This window comes from Pelodiscus sinensis, chromosome 8 (assembly GCF_052426305.1).
Source record: "Pelodiscus sinensis isolate ZL-2025 chromosome 8, ASM5242630v1, whole genome shotgun sequence".
Lineage (NCBI taxonomy): Eukaryota > Metazoa > Chordata > Testudines > Trionychidae > Pelodiscus > Pelodiscus sinensis.
The window spans coordinates 66,401,308-66,419,369 of record NC_143059.1 but is presented as its reverse complement, the minus strand read 5'-3'; the positions used below and the strand labels follow the sequence as shown (position 1 = coordinate 66,419,369).

Genomic DNA, 18,062 nt, shown 5'->3' with positions numbered 1-18,062 from the left:
CACCTGCAAAAAATGTGATAATAGTTACTTGCCCCCAAAGTTGGGGGCAAGACTGTTTTGAGACCGTGGGGTAGAAGGTGATAAGGGAGTGCAAAGTATAGGCCTACACCAAAGCTGCCAGATGTAGGAGGGGCATGTAGGGCCTCCACACAGACCCACTAGGTACTTTCATCACCACCAGCATGACCTGATTGGCTGTTTTTGTCTCATAATGAGACTGGCTATTTGGGGGGATGTCAGGGAGGGAGGAGCAGTCTGGAGCATGTGGAGAAATTACAAGAGACAGGGGAAGGAGATACTGTAAAAAATAATAATAGCACATACCTGACAGCACCTCAATTGTTTTTCTTGAATGCTGTTAGTTTGCTTCATAAAATCTTTCTTACCTATCAAGAACTTCTGGTCTAAGGTAGGTCAGACGATGACCAATTTGATATTGGAGCTTTTTCTCATACGGTTCATTCTGAATATATTCCTGATACCTGCAGATTACCCGGTAACAAAGCAGCATTGTTCCGAAGTGTTTTGTTGCTAAAAAATTAATCCTATGCAGTGGAAAAACTGATCCTCATCAACCACTGATACCAGGCTCAGTGATGTGGCTGATCTCATAACTAACAACCAAATGGCATTCTGCAGAAGGTGAATGGCTGGAAATTTCAAAGCAATTTGGGCTGTCTTTTCAGAAGTGGCTCTCTAATGCAGAACTTGGAGATAAATATACACTTCCCTTCCTGTCCTTTTATCATAACCCACTCCGTGTGTTAGGATGAATCTTGTTCTTTGGTATATTTGTTGTAATTGAAAAACGCAAGGTTGATTATCATTTGTTATCTATTTACACTGTAATCAATTTGGGGTCAGGACAACATCTTCAGTCTGTTCTGTGAGCTGCCTGCACACTTTTGAGGCATCAGCTAAGTAATGACATTCATACATAACATTTTGAATTAGTGCCAGTATGATCGTTAGTGGCTGCTGTCATTTGGTTCTGAGTTTACGCTCTCATGTATCAGTTGTGCCTACCTTTCAGATATTACCAGTGTCCATTTGGTCATCTTACAGAACATAGGTACAATGACATGAAATGTCACATGCGCACCACATGCCCTAGTGTACTGATGTAGCGTCTACAGACCCCAATCAAGTAGTAGGGGCGCAGATACTCTCCATGCCCATACTGAAAAGATGGTTCCTCTCCAACCTGGTGGAGAAACTATTTCCTTTAACTAGTAAAACTACAGATTCTCTTCCCTTTCGACCATCACCCTTCTCATTTTCACTTATGGTAAACACTCTAAGCTCAAGACCACACAGAAACATAAAATATGTAGCAGCATTTAGGAAATGGTATGATTTGGAACAAGCCAGGCTGTGACTCAGTGTGGGACAGGACCATGGAAACCACTGTGGTTCTGGGAGATGCCCTCTTCAGAAATTCCAGGGGGAAATAAGAATCACTGCAGAAACTCTCTGACTACTGATCAGAAAAAAGGTGAATTTTGTTTTTGGTACATAAAGATACAAATAGATCTCATTACATAAAGATTCTTATAGTGCCTACAAGTGTACTAGCCTAACTTGGAGAGCATAAAATAGGCTTCCGTCCTTCAAAAAGTTTATAATCTAGAATGTGGACATGACACTAGCGAGAGTAATAAGCAAAAAAGGGGTGAGGCTGATGTATTTCCACATGTCATACCCATGCTGCCTTCTCCCTCCTTAAAACCTGTCATCACCATTGCACAACTACTCGACCATTAGTTCTGCTTGAGTGTGTTACTTGTGTTTTGCCACTTGTGTCAAACTGTGCTGGGACATTGTTTATGCCCCTTGTATCCAGCCAATTCTGAAGCAGTAGCCACGGTACTGCTATAGCTAACTAGCCACACTCACTCAACCAGCCACATAGCCATATGTGACTAGTATGTTGGACACCAGGGGTCTATACTGAAGATCTGCCTGGCTTTCAGCCACCAGTGTGGCTGCAACCACTAGTGCAGGTGTAACGGCCACTGGGCAGATTTGAACCTGGCACCTTGGAAGCTATAAAGCCAGCTGGCTCTCAGTTTAGGCTGTAGCGATCACTGAGTCTTATCTCTCATTGTAAGTGGTCTAAGTGCCACTACCTGGGACAATGAACCACCCTAGGCTGCATCTAGACTGGCAAGTTTTTCCACAAAAGCAAAAACTTGCCAGCTGTCTACACTGGCCGCTTGATTTTGCACAATAGCACTGACGTTCTACTGTCCAAAATCAGTGCTTCTTGCGCAAATGCTTTGACGTTCCCGTTCGGGCAAAAGCCCTTTTTCGGAAATGTTTTTGCGCAAGAGGGCCAGCGTAGACAGCTAAAAACTGTTTTGCGCAAAAAAGCCCCGATGGCGAAAATGGCGATCCGGGCTTTCTTGCGCAAATCCACGTCTAGATTGGCCACGGACACTTTTCCGCAAAAAGTGCTTTTGCGGAAAAGCATCCGTGCCAATCTAGATGTTCTTTTCCGCAAATGCTCTTAACGGAAAAACTTTTCCGTTAAAAGCATTTGCGGAAAATCATGCCAGTCTAGACGTAGCCTAGGTGCGTGGGTTGCACAGGCAGACAAAGCTGCTCTTCTTATGGGGTAAGTTCCCCCTACTAGAAATTGTGCAGCTTCTAGCAGTTTTGCCTCTGCTCGAGGGCACTCTGCACTGATGACTGTGCCCAGGGGGCCATCAATTGTAGACATGGCCTTGTCTGCGCTTTCTGAAGGGCTTCTTCCTGTCCATTTACGTCCCTGCATGTATCTTTAATCAGAAGCCTGGCTAAGGGTTTTAAATCAACCCCACGAGGTGTCTGCGGCAGCTCTTCCAAGCCTCCACCTTCTCTCTCAGCCAGATTCTAAGAGAGGCGAGTAACCTCTGCCCTTCCTTCCCCCTCTCTTCCTCCTCCCCCATCACGTTTCCTTTGCTTTCATTACTAAGTCGACGGGGCCCGCAGTGATGAGTGAGTGAGTCGAAGGCTGATGACTGGAGAATTTTTGAGGCGTTTTTCAACTTCCTCTGCTCAGGGCTGACTAACTCTACCGAGCAGCGCCTCTGCCTTCCCCTCTTCCTTCCCCCAGGCGCTGCTCACGGGAGGGGGGGAGGGGGAGGAGCTCTCTTCCCTCCCCCACCCCGCCCCAGCGTCTGTGGCCCCAGCGTGGAGGGGGCGGGGGTTGCCCATATTTAGAACGTTGGTGGCGTCACTCTCCTTATATGGGCAGTGCCGTCAGGAGCCGGCGTTCCATTCAGATAAATTTCCTCCGCGGCGATCGGAATCCCCTGCTGCTTCGGTAGAAATGCAAGTGCAGAGCGGAGCGCGCCGCAGCGCCAGGCAAGGGGATTAAGGGGGATCAGCTGGAGCCCCTCAAGCCCGCCCGTGCAAGCTCCCGGCCCCTGTAGCAGAGGGAACCCCCTCCTTCTTCCCCCCCCGCACCTTCAATTTAAGCCGAGCCCCGCTTGCAGCCTGACCCGCTGCCTGCGCTTCCTGGGCGGCGTTTGAGAAGAGCTCTGCTCGGCCCGGAGGGGCTGCGGCCGAAGCCCGCGATGAAGGTGACGGCTCTCGACTGCCGGCAGCTGCGGAAGCTCCTGCGGAAGGAGCCTTCCCGCTGCCTGGTGCTGGACTGCAGACCCTACCTGTCGTACTCGGCCTCCCGCCTGCGGGGAGCGCTCAATGTCAACCTCAACTCGGTAGTGATCCGCCGGGCCCGCGGCGGCCCGGTGCCCCTGCACTTCGTGGTGCCGGACGAGGCGGCCCGAACTCGGCTGCTGCTGCCGGGGGAAGGCCCTGTAGCGACGCGGCTGGCGGCGGTGATCGTCCTGGATCAAGGCACCGGGCACTGGCAGAAGCTGAAGAAGGAGAGCACGGCGCAGATCGTCCTCAACGCGCTGCTGTCCAGCCTGCCGGAGACCGGGGCCAGGGTCTGCTTCCTGAAAGGTCAGGGCGCTCGGAGGCGATGGGAGGGGGCGCCGGGAAACTGGTGTGTGTGTGTGTGTGTGTGTGAGAGAGAGAGAGACTTAGAAGGGCAGTGTCAAGAGGAGTGTAATTTGGGGACCGATGTGGGGAGGGAGCGACCCAGCTCAGTTACTTCTCCATCGACAAAACCAGACAAAAGGCTCCATCCGGAGAAGCCAGGTAACAACGGCGACCCCCAGACACAAATGGGAAAGAGCAACCCCCCCCCTCTCCCGCCTCGGTTAGGCCAGGGAAAGGACCTACGTTTTACACAGGTGTATGAGCCGTCGGGAGATGACGCTGAAGTTTGTTCATGAGCCAAGGGGCTGATGTTACGGGTGGCTGAATCCACCTTTAGGGAAGAAGAGCAGAAGCTGAACACTGTGTGTGTGTGTGTGTGTGTGTGGTTGGGGGGGGGGGTCCACAGGTGATATTCATCATGGATATGAATTTGAGCCCTCCCCGGGGTTAAGGAGTGAGACAGGTAAACGCGTTTTCCAGTCCAAATGGTACTGTTACCTGTACAGTGTGTGTGCAGTTCCCAAAAGGGAATCGTGGATTATTTCGCTGGGTAGGGCCGCCGAGTGTCTGAACCTCTAAAATGGTGGAAATTCTCTCCCTCTCCCCTTCATCGGTCTCGGTCAAACGTTTCCTAACTCCTGCATGTAACTGACAAGCCAAGCGATCTGTTCTGGTGTTCAGCAGAGCAGAGAACACCTAAGTAATTGGCAAAGATCGCTGCTCTAAAGACATCTCTGGGTTCTCAGTCTGGGGCCCACAGTAATCCCCCAGCGTCAATATCCAATGGCTGATGTCACCAATAAAGTACTCCCGAGCACTATTTATAGCATTGTCCTTGCTGTTTTTACTTTCCTTTTGTGAAATGCATGGGTCATAAAACCATAAAAATGAGCAATCGGCCCTTTCTTTTGTCCGCCCAGTTCACCCTTCTCCTTCATTTCTCCTTGTAACTCTTGTCCTTGTGCCCTCTCTTTTTCCTTCCCTTTTTTCCTGTCTGTCTATGCTCTTCTCAAGGTTCTTGGTAAAGCCAGGAGAGGGTTGAAGAAAAATAAATGTAAAGAAACAAGCCCTGTCCCATGCCTTTTCAGTAACACTTTGCCTTGGTGGGCTTTGCAGCTCTTTGAGCGGCAGTTCTCCATGACAGGAAAAAAACCCCACCAAAGACTTTATTCCTGAAGAGATTTTCAAAATGTGAAGTGGAAACTTGCGTCTTCCATCCCTTCCCAATGAATAAAATGACTGCAGCAATGCTGGGAAAGGAGGGCATTTGCAAGAGAAGTTGCAAATCCTGTGGGACTAGAGAATATGTCCCTGGATAAGCATGAAGCGTAATCTTTTAGTGACTTTGATCAGGTCTTCTCACATGCTGCAATTAATGCCTCCTGTATAAGGAACAATACGACAGAGGAGTGTAGTTGCATGAGATGCAGGTAAATATTCATGATACAATGCTGAAGGCTCTTGTGCTTTCAGCACCTGTAGTGGGAATATATAATATTATATTCCCACTAAATATAATATCTAACTCTCCCCACCTCTAATATAATTAATTCACAGACACTTACCTTCCTTCCTCTCCCCCCCCCCCCCCATCCTCCTCCTGTTCTGAAATGTGATTTGTCCTTTTCATATGTGTTCATTTTTTTTAATTGTATCCTTTGGTATATATGGTTGTGACTATTTTCTTCCACAATTTGATCTGAGGAAGTGGGTCTGGCCCACGAAAGCTCATCACCTAATAAACCATCTTGTTAGTCTTTAAAGTGCTACATAGTCCTGTATCTTGCTTCATAATATTATACCCGCTTTCCTCTGAGCTCCACACGTTTTCCAAATGCCAATTTGGGCTTTTCAACACCTCTGTAAAGTAAACGTTAAGTGACTCGGGAAGTTTGTGGCAACCTGTCCTGTGTTTTGTTTGTTTTTTAACCATAAGGCCATCTTTTCCCCTTGACTCTCTCAATTGTTTTTGCTGGGGTTTTATTGCAAAATATCTCCAACTTGGGGTAGAAATAATTTACCTTAACTAATAAAACTACAAATTCTCTTCCCTTTTGACCATCACCCTTTTCATTGTCACTTATGGTAAACACTGTAAGCTCAAGACCATGCAGAAACCTAAAATATGTAGCAGCATTTAGGAAATGGTGTGATTTGGAACTAGCCAGGCTGTGACTCAGTGTGGGACAGGCCCTTGGAAATCACTGTGGTTCTGGGAGATGCTGTCTTCAGAAATGCCAGGGGGAAATAAGAATCATTGCAGAAACTCTCTGTCTACTGATCAGAAAAAAGGTGAATTTTGTTTTCTGTATTGTTGACATTGCTGCCTAGTCCCTCATATCTGGAGTGTGAAATAGTCACCTTACCATTAGAGGGGTACTTTCCCGAAAGCTGTTGCTGGCTTTGGTAGGCAGACTGTCCTAATGCCTCAGTCTGTGTTTCAAAATGTTAAAAATAACCTTACTGTAGACTAGAGTGAGGACACAAGGGCCATGAGGGAGGGGCTTTTAAGGCTTTTTCCCTCATCATTGCTGTTTACCATCATGGCCGTGGTGTGAAAAGAGGGGCACTAGCTACAGGGGGAAAGTGTGGCTAATTGGAGCCTGATGAGAGGGATGAGTCAGAACTCTTGTCAGCTAATCACAGTCCCTGTGCAATTCTATAAGGAATTGCTTTTACTGCTGAGTAACGTCATGCCAGTTTGAGTGGTGGGGTTATGTTTTGGGTTTTTTTTTTTTTTATAAGCTCTTTTACTTGTTAGCTCCAGGAGTTGAATGCGTCAGATCTTCCATGTGTGGAGGGACAGTTTCTTTTTACAAGGGAGGGAGGGAGGGAGTGTGTGTGTGTGTGTGTGTGTGTGTGTGTGTGTGTGTGTGTGTGTGTGTGTGTGTGTGGAAAGGGGAGTTGTGGAAGAGTAAAATAATAAATCGCTTACTTAACCAGTGGGTAGTGGGACAAGCTTACTATGACAGGACATCACGGTAGTTATGATGAAAATGGAGAGCTGTGCTGTGCTTCAATTGATGAGCAATCTCTGATTTGTAGAAATGACCTCAAGGAAGTTAGGGAGGGGGGAGAGCAGGAGCTGGAGGACCAGATGAGAAGATGACTCATGTTAAGAATGGCCTGCAAATATCTTGATCCCCAGGCTCGCAATTAACCATTTGCTTGCTGCACACACATTCCACCCAGGAGACCTCTGTGTCTGGGTTGAAAACAAATCTAGATTTCGCTTGGATGGACGTCTGCTTATTCAAGAGTGGAAACAACAATATGGATCAGAGAGAGAATAGCTAAAAATATATGACAATTATGCAAGGCCAGGAGGCGCACAGGAGAGACTGAGCAACATGCAGAGGGAGTTTGGGGGTGTTTATATCAGAGTTAATTTCAAGCATAGGAATGGAGGAATTTGAGGGCTTGTAAAGAGCCAAAACTATTTGCCATGGATGTTTGTTATCCCTTTTAAAGCCTTGTATTTTATTTATTTATTTGCCTACTGACCTAGTTACTTGAACTGCATACTCACATGGCAAAGGGTTGTGCTGTCTTGCACAGGGTGGAAAGGTATAGGTTCTGAATTATGAATGGATGGAATTTCTATCTTCTAGGGCCTGACCTAAAGCCCATTGAAGTAAATAGAAAAAATATTGAAACTGCAGCACCTCGCATAATTCAGAACAATATGAATTTCAGCTTACATCCTCTCAAACACTGCATATGTTTATTTAGACATCTGAGACAGATTAAAATGTCAGCATAAGTATATATTTATTTGGGTAACAAATCCATCCAGCTTTCTTATGGAGCCATTTAAAACTCTAGCACTTGCATTATTCCTGAGGCATTCCATTAATATAATACTCTGCACTGACTAGTAGAGTAGTATTAAATGTGGTAACGTACTATAAGTATAGCAGAGTAGTATTGCGGTTCTAAGCTCATCTTGCATTTATTTGGTCTGGGGGCCTTATTTATTTAAGGGCCACGTTCCTAAGGGGTATTACATTTACTGTTAATACATATTCATTCTTTTTCTCTTACTGGAAACTCACTAAAAGGCGCAATTAATAAACTACAAAATGGCTTTAAATGGTTTCTCTGTTCAAATTCACCCTTGAAAGTGATGCACAGAATATTCATGGTGGTGAAATAGATGTCAGGTTAGCCAATGACAAACTCTGACTTACAATGTAATAATAGGATTAATTCCTTTTCATTAGCAATGCAGCAAATATAACACTGTACTTAAAGGTGCAGAATAGCTCATGTGGGGCTATCCAGTTGTAAAATGTTATCACAGGATTTCATTAGGTTTTATGGCTGTTGTTTAATGGATCGATTTCATTCAAAACATCTTCATTAACTTGCAATCCCTTGTGAATGTGTAATTAATCATCACAATGCAAACACCGCCTATGTGCTTTTACTTGCATAAAAATGCAAATATATGAAATGGATTATTTTGACACAATGCGTAGGATAGCAATTGATATCAAGAGGATGAAAACTGCATTTAGCATTCTTTTCGGTCTCAAGTGCTAGAAATTATGATCATTTATAAAATACAATAATGTTTAGTCCTCTGAAGTTAATGTTTGCCAGATCTACATTCTCAAACCATTTTAATCTGTACCAATCGGCTTTTTAGCAAGTTAATAATTGTTAGCTATGATGCAGTTTTTCTTTGAGAGCACAAAGCCTTTTTAAACAAACACTTTGACAGAATGGAACTTTTTGTTATTGAACACCTCTTGAGGACTGGTCACTTTGCTGTGTTCTGATTTATTTGGAAGCCCCTAAAGCTTAACTTCTGATCCACCTTAATGTAACTGAATTTTCAGAAACCTGAAAGTTAATATTTCTGTTTTTTTTTGTTTTTTTTCCCTAGGTGGATATGAAACCTTTTACTCGCAATACCCTGAGTGCTGTGTAGATGTAAAACCCATTTCCTCAGAGAGAAATGAAACGGAGAGAAACATCAACAGCCACTGTGAGAAGCAAAGCACCAACCACAAACCAGCTTACGATCAGGTATGTTTATGGGGAAGTTGTGAATAATTCTCCCTGTCCCCTCCCCTACACAGACATTTTCCAGGGCTTCCTGTTATAATTGACTGTTCACTCTGTTATTTTCATCTGGTGCTTCAATTAAGCTGTCAAAGAAACAGGTCTGTGATTTTTCCTGTTTTCATAGGGTCTTAAGTGCTGAAGACTCCTAGGATTGGAGACAGCAAATACTACTTAACAGAGCAAACACATTCAAAATGATCTGACAAATGCTCTAGGGGATGGGAAACAAGGATAAGGAGAATTTAGAATTTGCTGCACTTCTAAGGTTCAGATTAGTTGGCTATTTCTTAGGGACTTAAAGGGAAAGGCACTAGGGAATCTTGTGTGCTCTTTGCAGCGTCTTGCCTCCATCTCGTGCCAAAAAAAAAAAAAAAACCCACACCATAATTTACAATCTAGTTACTTTATATATAGTTTATGTATTAAATAGGATTTTATACACAATATTTTCACAGCAGCCACCTTCTGCTCCCATTGACTTTAGTGGTACAAGATTGATCCACAGAGAGAGCTTTTATTTATCCAAAAAATGGAGGGAGGGAGAGCAAAATACCCTTTGTCCTATATTTTAGAAAAATCCGTAATTACGGGTGTGCAAGATGTCTTTGTGATATCTTGGGCAAGAACATTTGTATCTGTTTGGTTTTTTCCCTTGATCTGAGAAACTGTGGCCAGACCAAGGAGTCCTGATCCCTCTTGAATGAAAGCTCCTAAGTGAATACAAAAATGCTAGTTGCATCTGTTACCTTGTGAAATAGCTGCATACCACTACTATGCAAATAGGCCTGGATCCTAGGGTAGGTTGTAAAAAAGCTGTTAATTGGCAACCCACATGTCTATTAAAGAGCCCTTCCAAATACTGCTCAGTAGTACCTCCTACTACTGTTTTCAAAATAAGGAAAACCACAAACCAACTTAGCTAGCACAAATATTCTATTTGTTGTCTTTCTCATTATACTAGCAGGTATATCACAGTTAACAAAAGGAGACTTTTCTTTTCCGAATCCTTGGGGACAGGAAAAGAATGACCACATTTTACCAGCCATTAGTCATCTAGATACTTTTGATCTCCAATACTTTTCAGTCCCCTGTATCAGTGGTTCTCAACATGTACCCCTGCGGGTACACAGAGGTCTTCTTTGGGGTACATCAACTCATCTAGATATTTGCCTAGTTTTACAAAGGCTACATAAAAGCAGTAGCAAAGTCAGTGCAAACTAAAATTTCATAGGGTATGTCTACACTACCCTCCTAGTTCGAACTAGGAGGGTAATGTAGGCATACCGCACTTGCAAATGAAGCCCGGGATTTGAATTTCCCGGGCTTCATTTGCATAAGCGGGGAGCCGCCATTTTTAAAACCCCGCTGGTTCGAACCCCGTGCAGCGTGGCTACACGGGGCACGAACTAGGCTTCCTAGTTCGAACTACCGTTACTCCTCATTTCACGAGGAGTAACGGTAGTTCGAACTAGGAAGCCTAGTTCGAACTACCTAGTTCGTGCCCCGTGTAGCCGCGCTGCACGGGGTTCGAACCAGCGGGGTTTTAAAAATGGCGGCTCCCCGCTTATGCAAATGAAGCCCGGGAAATTCAAATCCCGGGCTTCATTTGCAAGTGCGGTATGCCTACACTACCCCGCTAGTTCGGACATACCCATAGAGATTTTTGACTTGTTTATATGGCTCTCAATACTATACACTGAAATGCAAGTATAATATTTATATTCCAATTGATTTATAATTCTATGGTAAAAATAGGAAAGTCAGCAATGTAACAGTGTGCTGTGACATGTTTTGCATTTTTTTTTGACTGATTTTGTAAGCAAGAAGTTTTAAGTGGTCTTGCATAGTCTAAGTTTCACCACAATCAGACTCCTGGAAAGGCTGAAAGCTACTGCCCTGCATGACAGGCGAGGAACCACTCTTGCAATTTGCAACAGATGCATATTCATTTTAACAGGAACAAACCACCAGTGGGATCTTTGAGGGCCATTCACCTTGTGGGATCAGGTCCAATGAGTAGCCAAGTTGAAATTACTGGAACTACTCCTATGAGTGAGAGCGGGAGGACTTGGGTTCTGTGGTTAGTGTATTGTTTAGATTAAGATCAATTTCTCCAAGATGAGGACATGCAGCGTAGGCACTTCCTCCTGGTGGGATTTCCAATGGGAAAATCCTCACATTTACAAATGCACCCAGGGGAGTACTTCTGCTTAGAGCTCTGTCCGGCGTCAAGATGATTTTGTTCAGTAGGTTTCTGTTTCTTGAACCTGAAGCCTGGTTTGGTCCTGAGCGGGCTGAAAACGTTCATTCCTTTTTGCTGCTGAACAAAACATTTACTAAAAGGTTCCCTGTTGGATGGTGTCTGGAGGGGACTTGCAAAGGGAAAGCACAGATTCCAGTCGCTTTCCCAGAATTAACAGCCAGACTAAGGCAGGTATTCAGCCTAGTGCAAATGAAGGCTGTGCCGTCCAGCCTGGTTTCTGTGCAGTGAGCATAAACTACCTGCCGAATCCACCCACTTCGAAATGCTTCTCTGTCAGACTCTTTTGGGTTTGTTTCCCCCTCCCTCCCTCCTTCCATCCCCCCTCCATCTAGTTTTTACTTCCTTTAGTGGAAGAAGGAACAGAGATTACATCTCCGGTGGCAGGGAGCTGTGGGTGGCCCAGAGCAGCAGGAGGGAGTAAGTGGCACATATGACGTGGCTGAGTTTGTGCCTCCATGTTACTGCTGTTATAGGCATGCAGGAAATGGTAGCTAAGCTAAGCTTTGTCACTGAGGTCGGGGGAGGCTCTGCAAACAGACACCAGCTGTCACTGTGAACATTTTTTTTCTTAGGTGTGGGTGAGAGAGGTGCTTCATGCTTAAATCCATTTGTTTTCAGGTTTGCTTTCAAAGCAGCCCTCCAGTAAACGCAGACAAATCTCTAGGCATCAGGACGCTGGATGGGGGTGGGAGAGGTTTTGGTTTTTGTTACAAATTGGGCACAGTGAAGTTTCTTGTTAACACGCTGTGTGCGTGGGTTCCAAGCCCTGCACTGAAAGCCGTAACTGGCTGTCTCTGTGCACCTTTTGTGCATTGCTTTGACATTGTGTGGAGACAAGAAGGGTGCAATCCTCAGGGAAATTAGCTTCACATATGAAAGCATTTTGGGTGGGTTCTGAGGGGAAGCCCTTTAAAGAAAACAGGAAACATCCTGCCCGTGAGTGGGCTGGAACTGATTTTGGACCTTAGATGTGGACAAGAAAATGAAAACTTTTCTTCTGTGTGGGCTCTAGTATAATGATTCACTGGCCAGGATCTAAAACCATCCGACAGGGACACGCCGGCTCAGCTGATGTTCTCTGCTCAATGACTTGGTCATAACTTAAGACGACTCACTTTGAGGAAAAGGACAAAGTAAAATAACATTTTTATTTTTAACTTCCAGGGTGGTCCAGTTGAAATCCTGCCTTTCCTTTACCTTGGCAGTGCCTATCATGCTTCCAAGTGTGAGTTCCTAGCCAACCTGCACATCACAGCCTTGCTCAACGTCTCCAGGAAAAGTTCGGAACCCTTTAAAGAGCAATATTGTTATAAATGGATCCCAGTGGAAGACAGTCACATGGCAGATATCAGCTCTCACTTCCAGGAAGCCATAGATTTCATTGGTGGGTAGAGCAGTTCTACTGCATCTTCTTAATAAAAATGAGTCATTGAATTTTAACAAAACCCTGGAATACTCTGTACTTCTATCTATAGCAGTGTTGCTACAGCAGTGTTTCTCAACCAGTGATATGAATTCCCTTAGGGGTACTTGAGAGAAGTCTGGCGGGGGGAGAGGGAGTACATCACACAACTGAAATCTGGAGGAAAATTTAATTTTTGTTTTAAGTTTTACAGCATTTTATTTTGTACTTTTTACACCAAAAAATTTAATCGCCTGCCTGGCTACAATTAAGTTGTTTAAACAAATGTGTTGCAATGACAGGAAAAAAAAATTTGTGTCTGAAAACTGTAGGTACTGGGGTACTTATAAAAAAAATTGTAGGGGTACTTTATTTAAAATAAGAAAGTTGAGAAACTCTGACCTATAGCATCTTTCAGCCAAGGAACTCAAAGTGCTTTTCGAATCATAAGCCCAAAGCTGTGGTTAAGTATTGTACTGATTTCACATATGGGCCAATTGAAATATGCAGCGGTTCGAGTTTTTTAGGTTTTCCTGATAAACTGGTGGTAATGTTAGGTATAAACCCAGCAATCAGATTGCCTTCTCTTTTCTGAACCACTAGAGCACACACACTGGAAAACTAGATTTACACTTAGATCTATGCCTGAATATGAAAATCACTGTTGAAATACTAAATCTAGATCTGTTGAAAATCTATTTGGATTGGCATACAAATTAACTTCTGAAAGGGAAAACTGCATTTAGTCATTCTTTAAAATGAGATTTGTTTTTAAAATACCTCTTAGCTAAATGTGGCAACTATTTTACACACATTCCCGGAAAAGTACAAATTATTTTCATGCAATCCCAGATGTCATTGCAAATGTCCAAGCTTAATTGTAATTGTGTATAGAATTAAACAGACACAATTTTTTCTCACCATAAAAGCAATGCAAATAAGGAGCATGTGGGCTGAGAGCATAGTTTCTTCCTGGATCTCTTCCAGATTTGTGGAGAGCAAAATTTGAATAGTTCACTAAATCCTGATATATATGAGAAAATTAGGTCAGTTGAACTACCTCATTAGGGGTGTGTGAGAAATTCACACCCCTGAGAGGTGGCATTAAAACTCGTCAATCCAGCACTGTCTGGATTGGGAGTAAGTCAATGGAAGAATTCTATCTACTGACTTTCAGGGAGGTGGATTACCTATACTGATAGGTATAAAACTCCAGTCATTTGAAGAAGTAGGCTGAGCGCTCACGAAAGCTCATGATACCATGTACACGTGCTACCAGATTATTGTTTTTTAAGTTTATCCTATACTGATAGGACACTTGTGCTATTGATCATCATTAAAGGGTAGCTATCAATAACATCTGAAAGGAAAACAGAGGTATCACAAAGTTAATTATGGAGTCTCTTCTTTCTGCCTGCTTGTTGCTGGCAGTTTAGTTCAGTCATTCAAATTCAGCTGAATCTTAAAAAAACCCAAGGGCAGGTTGTAAAATAAATTTCTAGCCTATAATTGCTTTCTGATGATGATGACATATGGGGCTTTTTGCATTTAAGGGGAAACTCCAGTACCCCACAATCAGTAGGGAGTTTTTGAATTTTTGCCCTTCTTCTGGTTGAGGTTGAGTCACTTTGAACTTTCAACATTTTGAGGATGGTTTAACTTTTAGTTTTCCTTTTTATTTCTAATATCACAGGCTCTGTAGATTTCAACAGCAGTCCCAGCACATGTATTATTTTTACCTAAATTTAACTGACTGCTGCAAATTTGGTCCTTTACCAGACAACAAAAGGAAAATGACAACGTGTTCAGTGTTTTATGTTGTTTTAGGGCCATGTACTAAACACACACTCATGTTCCATTTCTCAGTGAAGTGGAACTCAGGAACATAATTCTCAAGCCAACCTGACCAGAGAATTTCTATTTTTCAAACTAGATTTGTATGGAAGGAGCTTATTTTAAACATTTTCTTCTTTAATCTAATAACAATAATTGTGTTGGGTGAGTAACCTCAGTGCCTCCTGATGTGGAAAATGGTAATTTGCACAAGCCATTTATAGCCTGACTTAAGTCCAAGTATCCTTTAACTGGGCTATAATTAGAGACGTTATACTATTTATTGTGTTTTTTGTGGTATAAGCCACAGGAATCGAACTAACCTCTCCCCCCACACACACAACTGTAAGTGTGTGTGTGAGGAGGCGTCTCAAAAAGACCCAGGGCAGGCATAGAGATGGTATTTCTCATTGGCTAAGAGCCTGTCTTAGCAGTGGTGAGACGATCTTGCTAATACACAGCAGTGAGCCTGCCAGGTTGAACAGCCGTTCTACCCGGCTAGCCAACAGGTGCGCTCTTTGTTACAAGTCTGCTATGGCACCGTGGTTCTCCTCTCGTTGGGTATTCTAACAGTCAATGTTGACGTGGATGAACCCGCGATTATGCATCTTCACCCACCATGCTTTTTAGTGAGACTTTCCGACCTAGGTTGAGATACTTGCCTAGTGCAAACCCATAATGTTCTGTCTTCCAGTTGGGAATCATTTAAGTGTGTTTTGGTAGAATGGTGTTTTGACAGTTTGTTTTTTTTTAAATAGGCAAATAAGTATAGTGTGTCTCAAAGCCAAAGTGAGGTTCAGGTTCATCTCCAAAATACTAGCTGCCCAAGTGCACTTACCCATCAAACTCAATTCTGCAGTCCTATCCCCAGTGAAACTCCTGTTGGGCATGATTACAGCTTTATTTGGGTTAAGGCTATAGAACTCCGCCTGTGCAGGGATGACCTTGAGCACAAACTATATGAAGATGTTATGCTAGGTGGAAGGGTGTCTACCTTTTGACTCAGACCCATCTCTGCTTTTTGTTGAACCACTGCATGATCATGAATTGTTTGTGTATCAAATAACAGGGGGACTCGCCCTCCTCCTAGAGGACTGGACCATGTGACTTCTTCTAGATGATGTATTTTGTTTTCAGTATCATTTGTACTTCAGCACCCTTCCTGTCTGTAATGAGAACTGATGTCTGTAATAAATTATTTCTTTCCAGATTGCGTGAAGCGAGCTGGAGGCAAAATCCTGGTGCACTGTGAAGCCGGAATTTCACGCTCCCCCACCATCTGCATGGCTTATCTCATGAAAACGAAAAAGTTCCGCCTGGAGGAGGCATTTGATTACATCAAGCAACGTAGGAGTCTGATCTCACCAAACTTTGGTTTCATGGGCCAATTACTACAGTATGAGTCAGAGATCCTGTCTTCCACTCCTAGCCCCCCCGTTGCCTCATGCAAAAGAGAAGCGGTGTCTTTTTTTGCAGAAGAACTGACTTTAAGCAAAAACTTTGAAGGCTCGTGTTACAAGTTTCCTACCTCAGTTTTGAGTTCGGTGCCCATTCGTTCTCCGGTCCATCAGTTAAAACTTAGTCCTATTACTGCATCTTCATCATGCTGAACCCTATTGGAAATTAGAGCTAATATGTTCCTCTGGTACCAACTGTGATTCCGATAAGAACATTTCATGACCGTGCAATACAGAAGGCATCATGGATTTATTCCCCAATGGAATAGTCCTAGTGGGTGATAACTTTTGTATATGGACACTGACTTCAGACAAAAGTGAGATGCAGAGGGCAGGCTGTCTAGAGATTTAATGTCCTCTTAAAAACAATCCCCCTCATGCTTTTCTAAGTTGCTAGAGTGCAACCACTACTGTACTTCCAGATCCCTAAGGAACAATGGAACCCTTTCAGTGTAAAAGGGTCGGACCTATACTATTGTTGCTCAATTCCTGTGGCTTTTAAAAACTGTAACAGCCTTGTTTAAAGTGTAAGCAATAAACAACTGTAGCAGGAAAGAGTACATCAAACAAAGCACAATCCTTGAAATGACAGGGAAGGCAAGCACTCGAATATTCATTTTGCTTTTTCCCTTGTTTGTTTCAGGTGTCAGGGATTAAGCTGACCTGAAGGTGGGGATGGGAAGAAACTTCCCTTTGTGTTTTTTTTTTTAATTGCAAAATCGGGGCATTAGAGGGGGTTTACACCTTTCTCAGAAACATCAGGCACTGGCTGCTCTTTGTGACAAGATAATTTGATTAGATGGACCACTGATCTATTTAGGCGTGACATTTCCTGTGTTTCTGCATTTGCCTTTGTACTAAATGTGCTTTTACCTAACACAGAGAACCAGGGACTGAAGTGGTCAGCTTATCTTGCTTGAGCTACAAACTCCTCTATTTAAGAACCACCCTATTATACTTGAACATCTCTCTAATCCTTCTCAAAGTTACTCTTTCACCCACTGAAACTGTAATTGATGGAAGTGAGACTAAAAGTCTCAGTGCCATCTTCTATCCCCCTTAAAGTGTTTCTGGTTCTTACCATGTGCAGAAAAGTGGTCTTGTTCAGTGTTACATGACTTGCTGTCATATGTACGGTCACTTCAACCTAATGTTTCTTCTGGTAAAATTGTCTCACAAGGGGACTGTCTGTCTTTTGTGTTGAGTGTCTGTGTCTGTGTCTGCAGGGAGTGCCGTACATACTGCTGCTTTGTCTGTTGACCTTTTTTTAATTGTTTGTTTTTATATGGGAAATAGCAATAATTTCCTGAAGATCTTGTGAATGTGAAAGAAAAAACTGACATGTTTTTATGGAGTGTAAAATAAAATAAAATAAAATAAAATAAACAGTTGGAAAGTTTTTTTTTTTTTTTAAGATTAAACCTGGTGGCTCATTTCCAGGTGGTTTGCAGAAATGCTCCTATGTGACCACTGCCCATTTTGTTTGTGAGCTGAGACTGAACTGGGCAATCCCAGAGCAAAATAATCAGCTTTTTACATCTGTAACTGAATGGCTTAGGAGGGTCCTGTACTTGAACAGTAAACGTTCTGGGAACTGAGCCAAAAGGGGTGGGGAAAGGGACATGTAACACAGCAAACTCTGGGTTTGTTTGAAGCAAAATGCAGGACAATATAGCACTTTAAAGACTAACAAGATGGTTTATTAGATGATGAGCTTTCGTGGGCCAGACCCACTTCCTCAGATCAAATAGTGGAAGAAAGTAGTCACAACCATATATACCAAAGGATAGAATTTAAAAAAATGAACAAATATGAAAAGGACAAATCACATTGCAGAACAGAAGGGGGATGCGGGGGGGTGGGAAGGGGGAGGAAGGAAGGTAAGTGTCTGTGAATTGCTGATATGGGTTTGTTTGGTACCCAGAAACGTACGTTGAATGGTCAGTCCCTGAGCCATTGAAACCAGCTGCAAGTGGCAATCAATTGCCATGAAGCCACCTTTGTGATGTTTCTGGCTCAGAGCACTACACCCTGTTCCCAAATC

At 43.4% G+C, this 18,062-nt stretch overlaps 1 protein-coding gene across 1 annotated transcript; it reads left to right on the top strand.

Annotated features, from left to right (window-relative positions):
• Nucleotides 1–3,216: 3,216 nt before the first annotated feature.
• DUSP5 (dual specificity phosphatase 5) lies at nucleotides 3,217–17,399 on the top strand. Its single transcript, XM_006135031.4, has 4 exons — nucleotides 3,217–3,951; nucleotides 8,882–9,024; nucleotides 12,491–12,710; nucleotides 15,771–17,399. Exons 1-4 carry the CDS (start codon nucleotides 3,561–3,563, stop codon nucleotides 16,169–16,171), a joined length of 1,155 nt encoding a protein of 384 aa, XP_006135093.3. The 5' UTR covers nucleotides 3,217–3,560; the 3' UTR covers nucleotides 16,172–17,399.
• Nucleotides 17,400–18,062: the final 663 nt, after the last annotated feature.

Excerpts from the sequence above, each read along its gene's own strand:
- DUSP5 (XM_006135031.4), top strand. The coding sequence starts at position 3,561 with ATGAAGGTGACGGCTCTCGACTGCCGGCAGCTGCGGAAGCTCCTGCGG. Across the intron at positions 3,952-8,881 it reads CAGGGTCTGCTTCCTGAAAG|GTGGATATGAAACCTTTTAC; the intron begins GTCAGGGCGCTC and ends TTTTTTCCCTAG. Across the intron at positions 9,025-12,490 it reads ACAAACCAGCTTACGATCAG|GGTGGTCCAGTTGAAATCCT; the intron begins GTATGTTTATGG and ends TTTAACTTCCAG.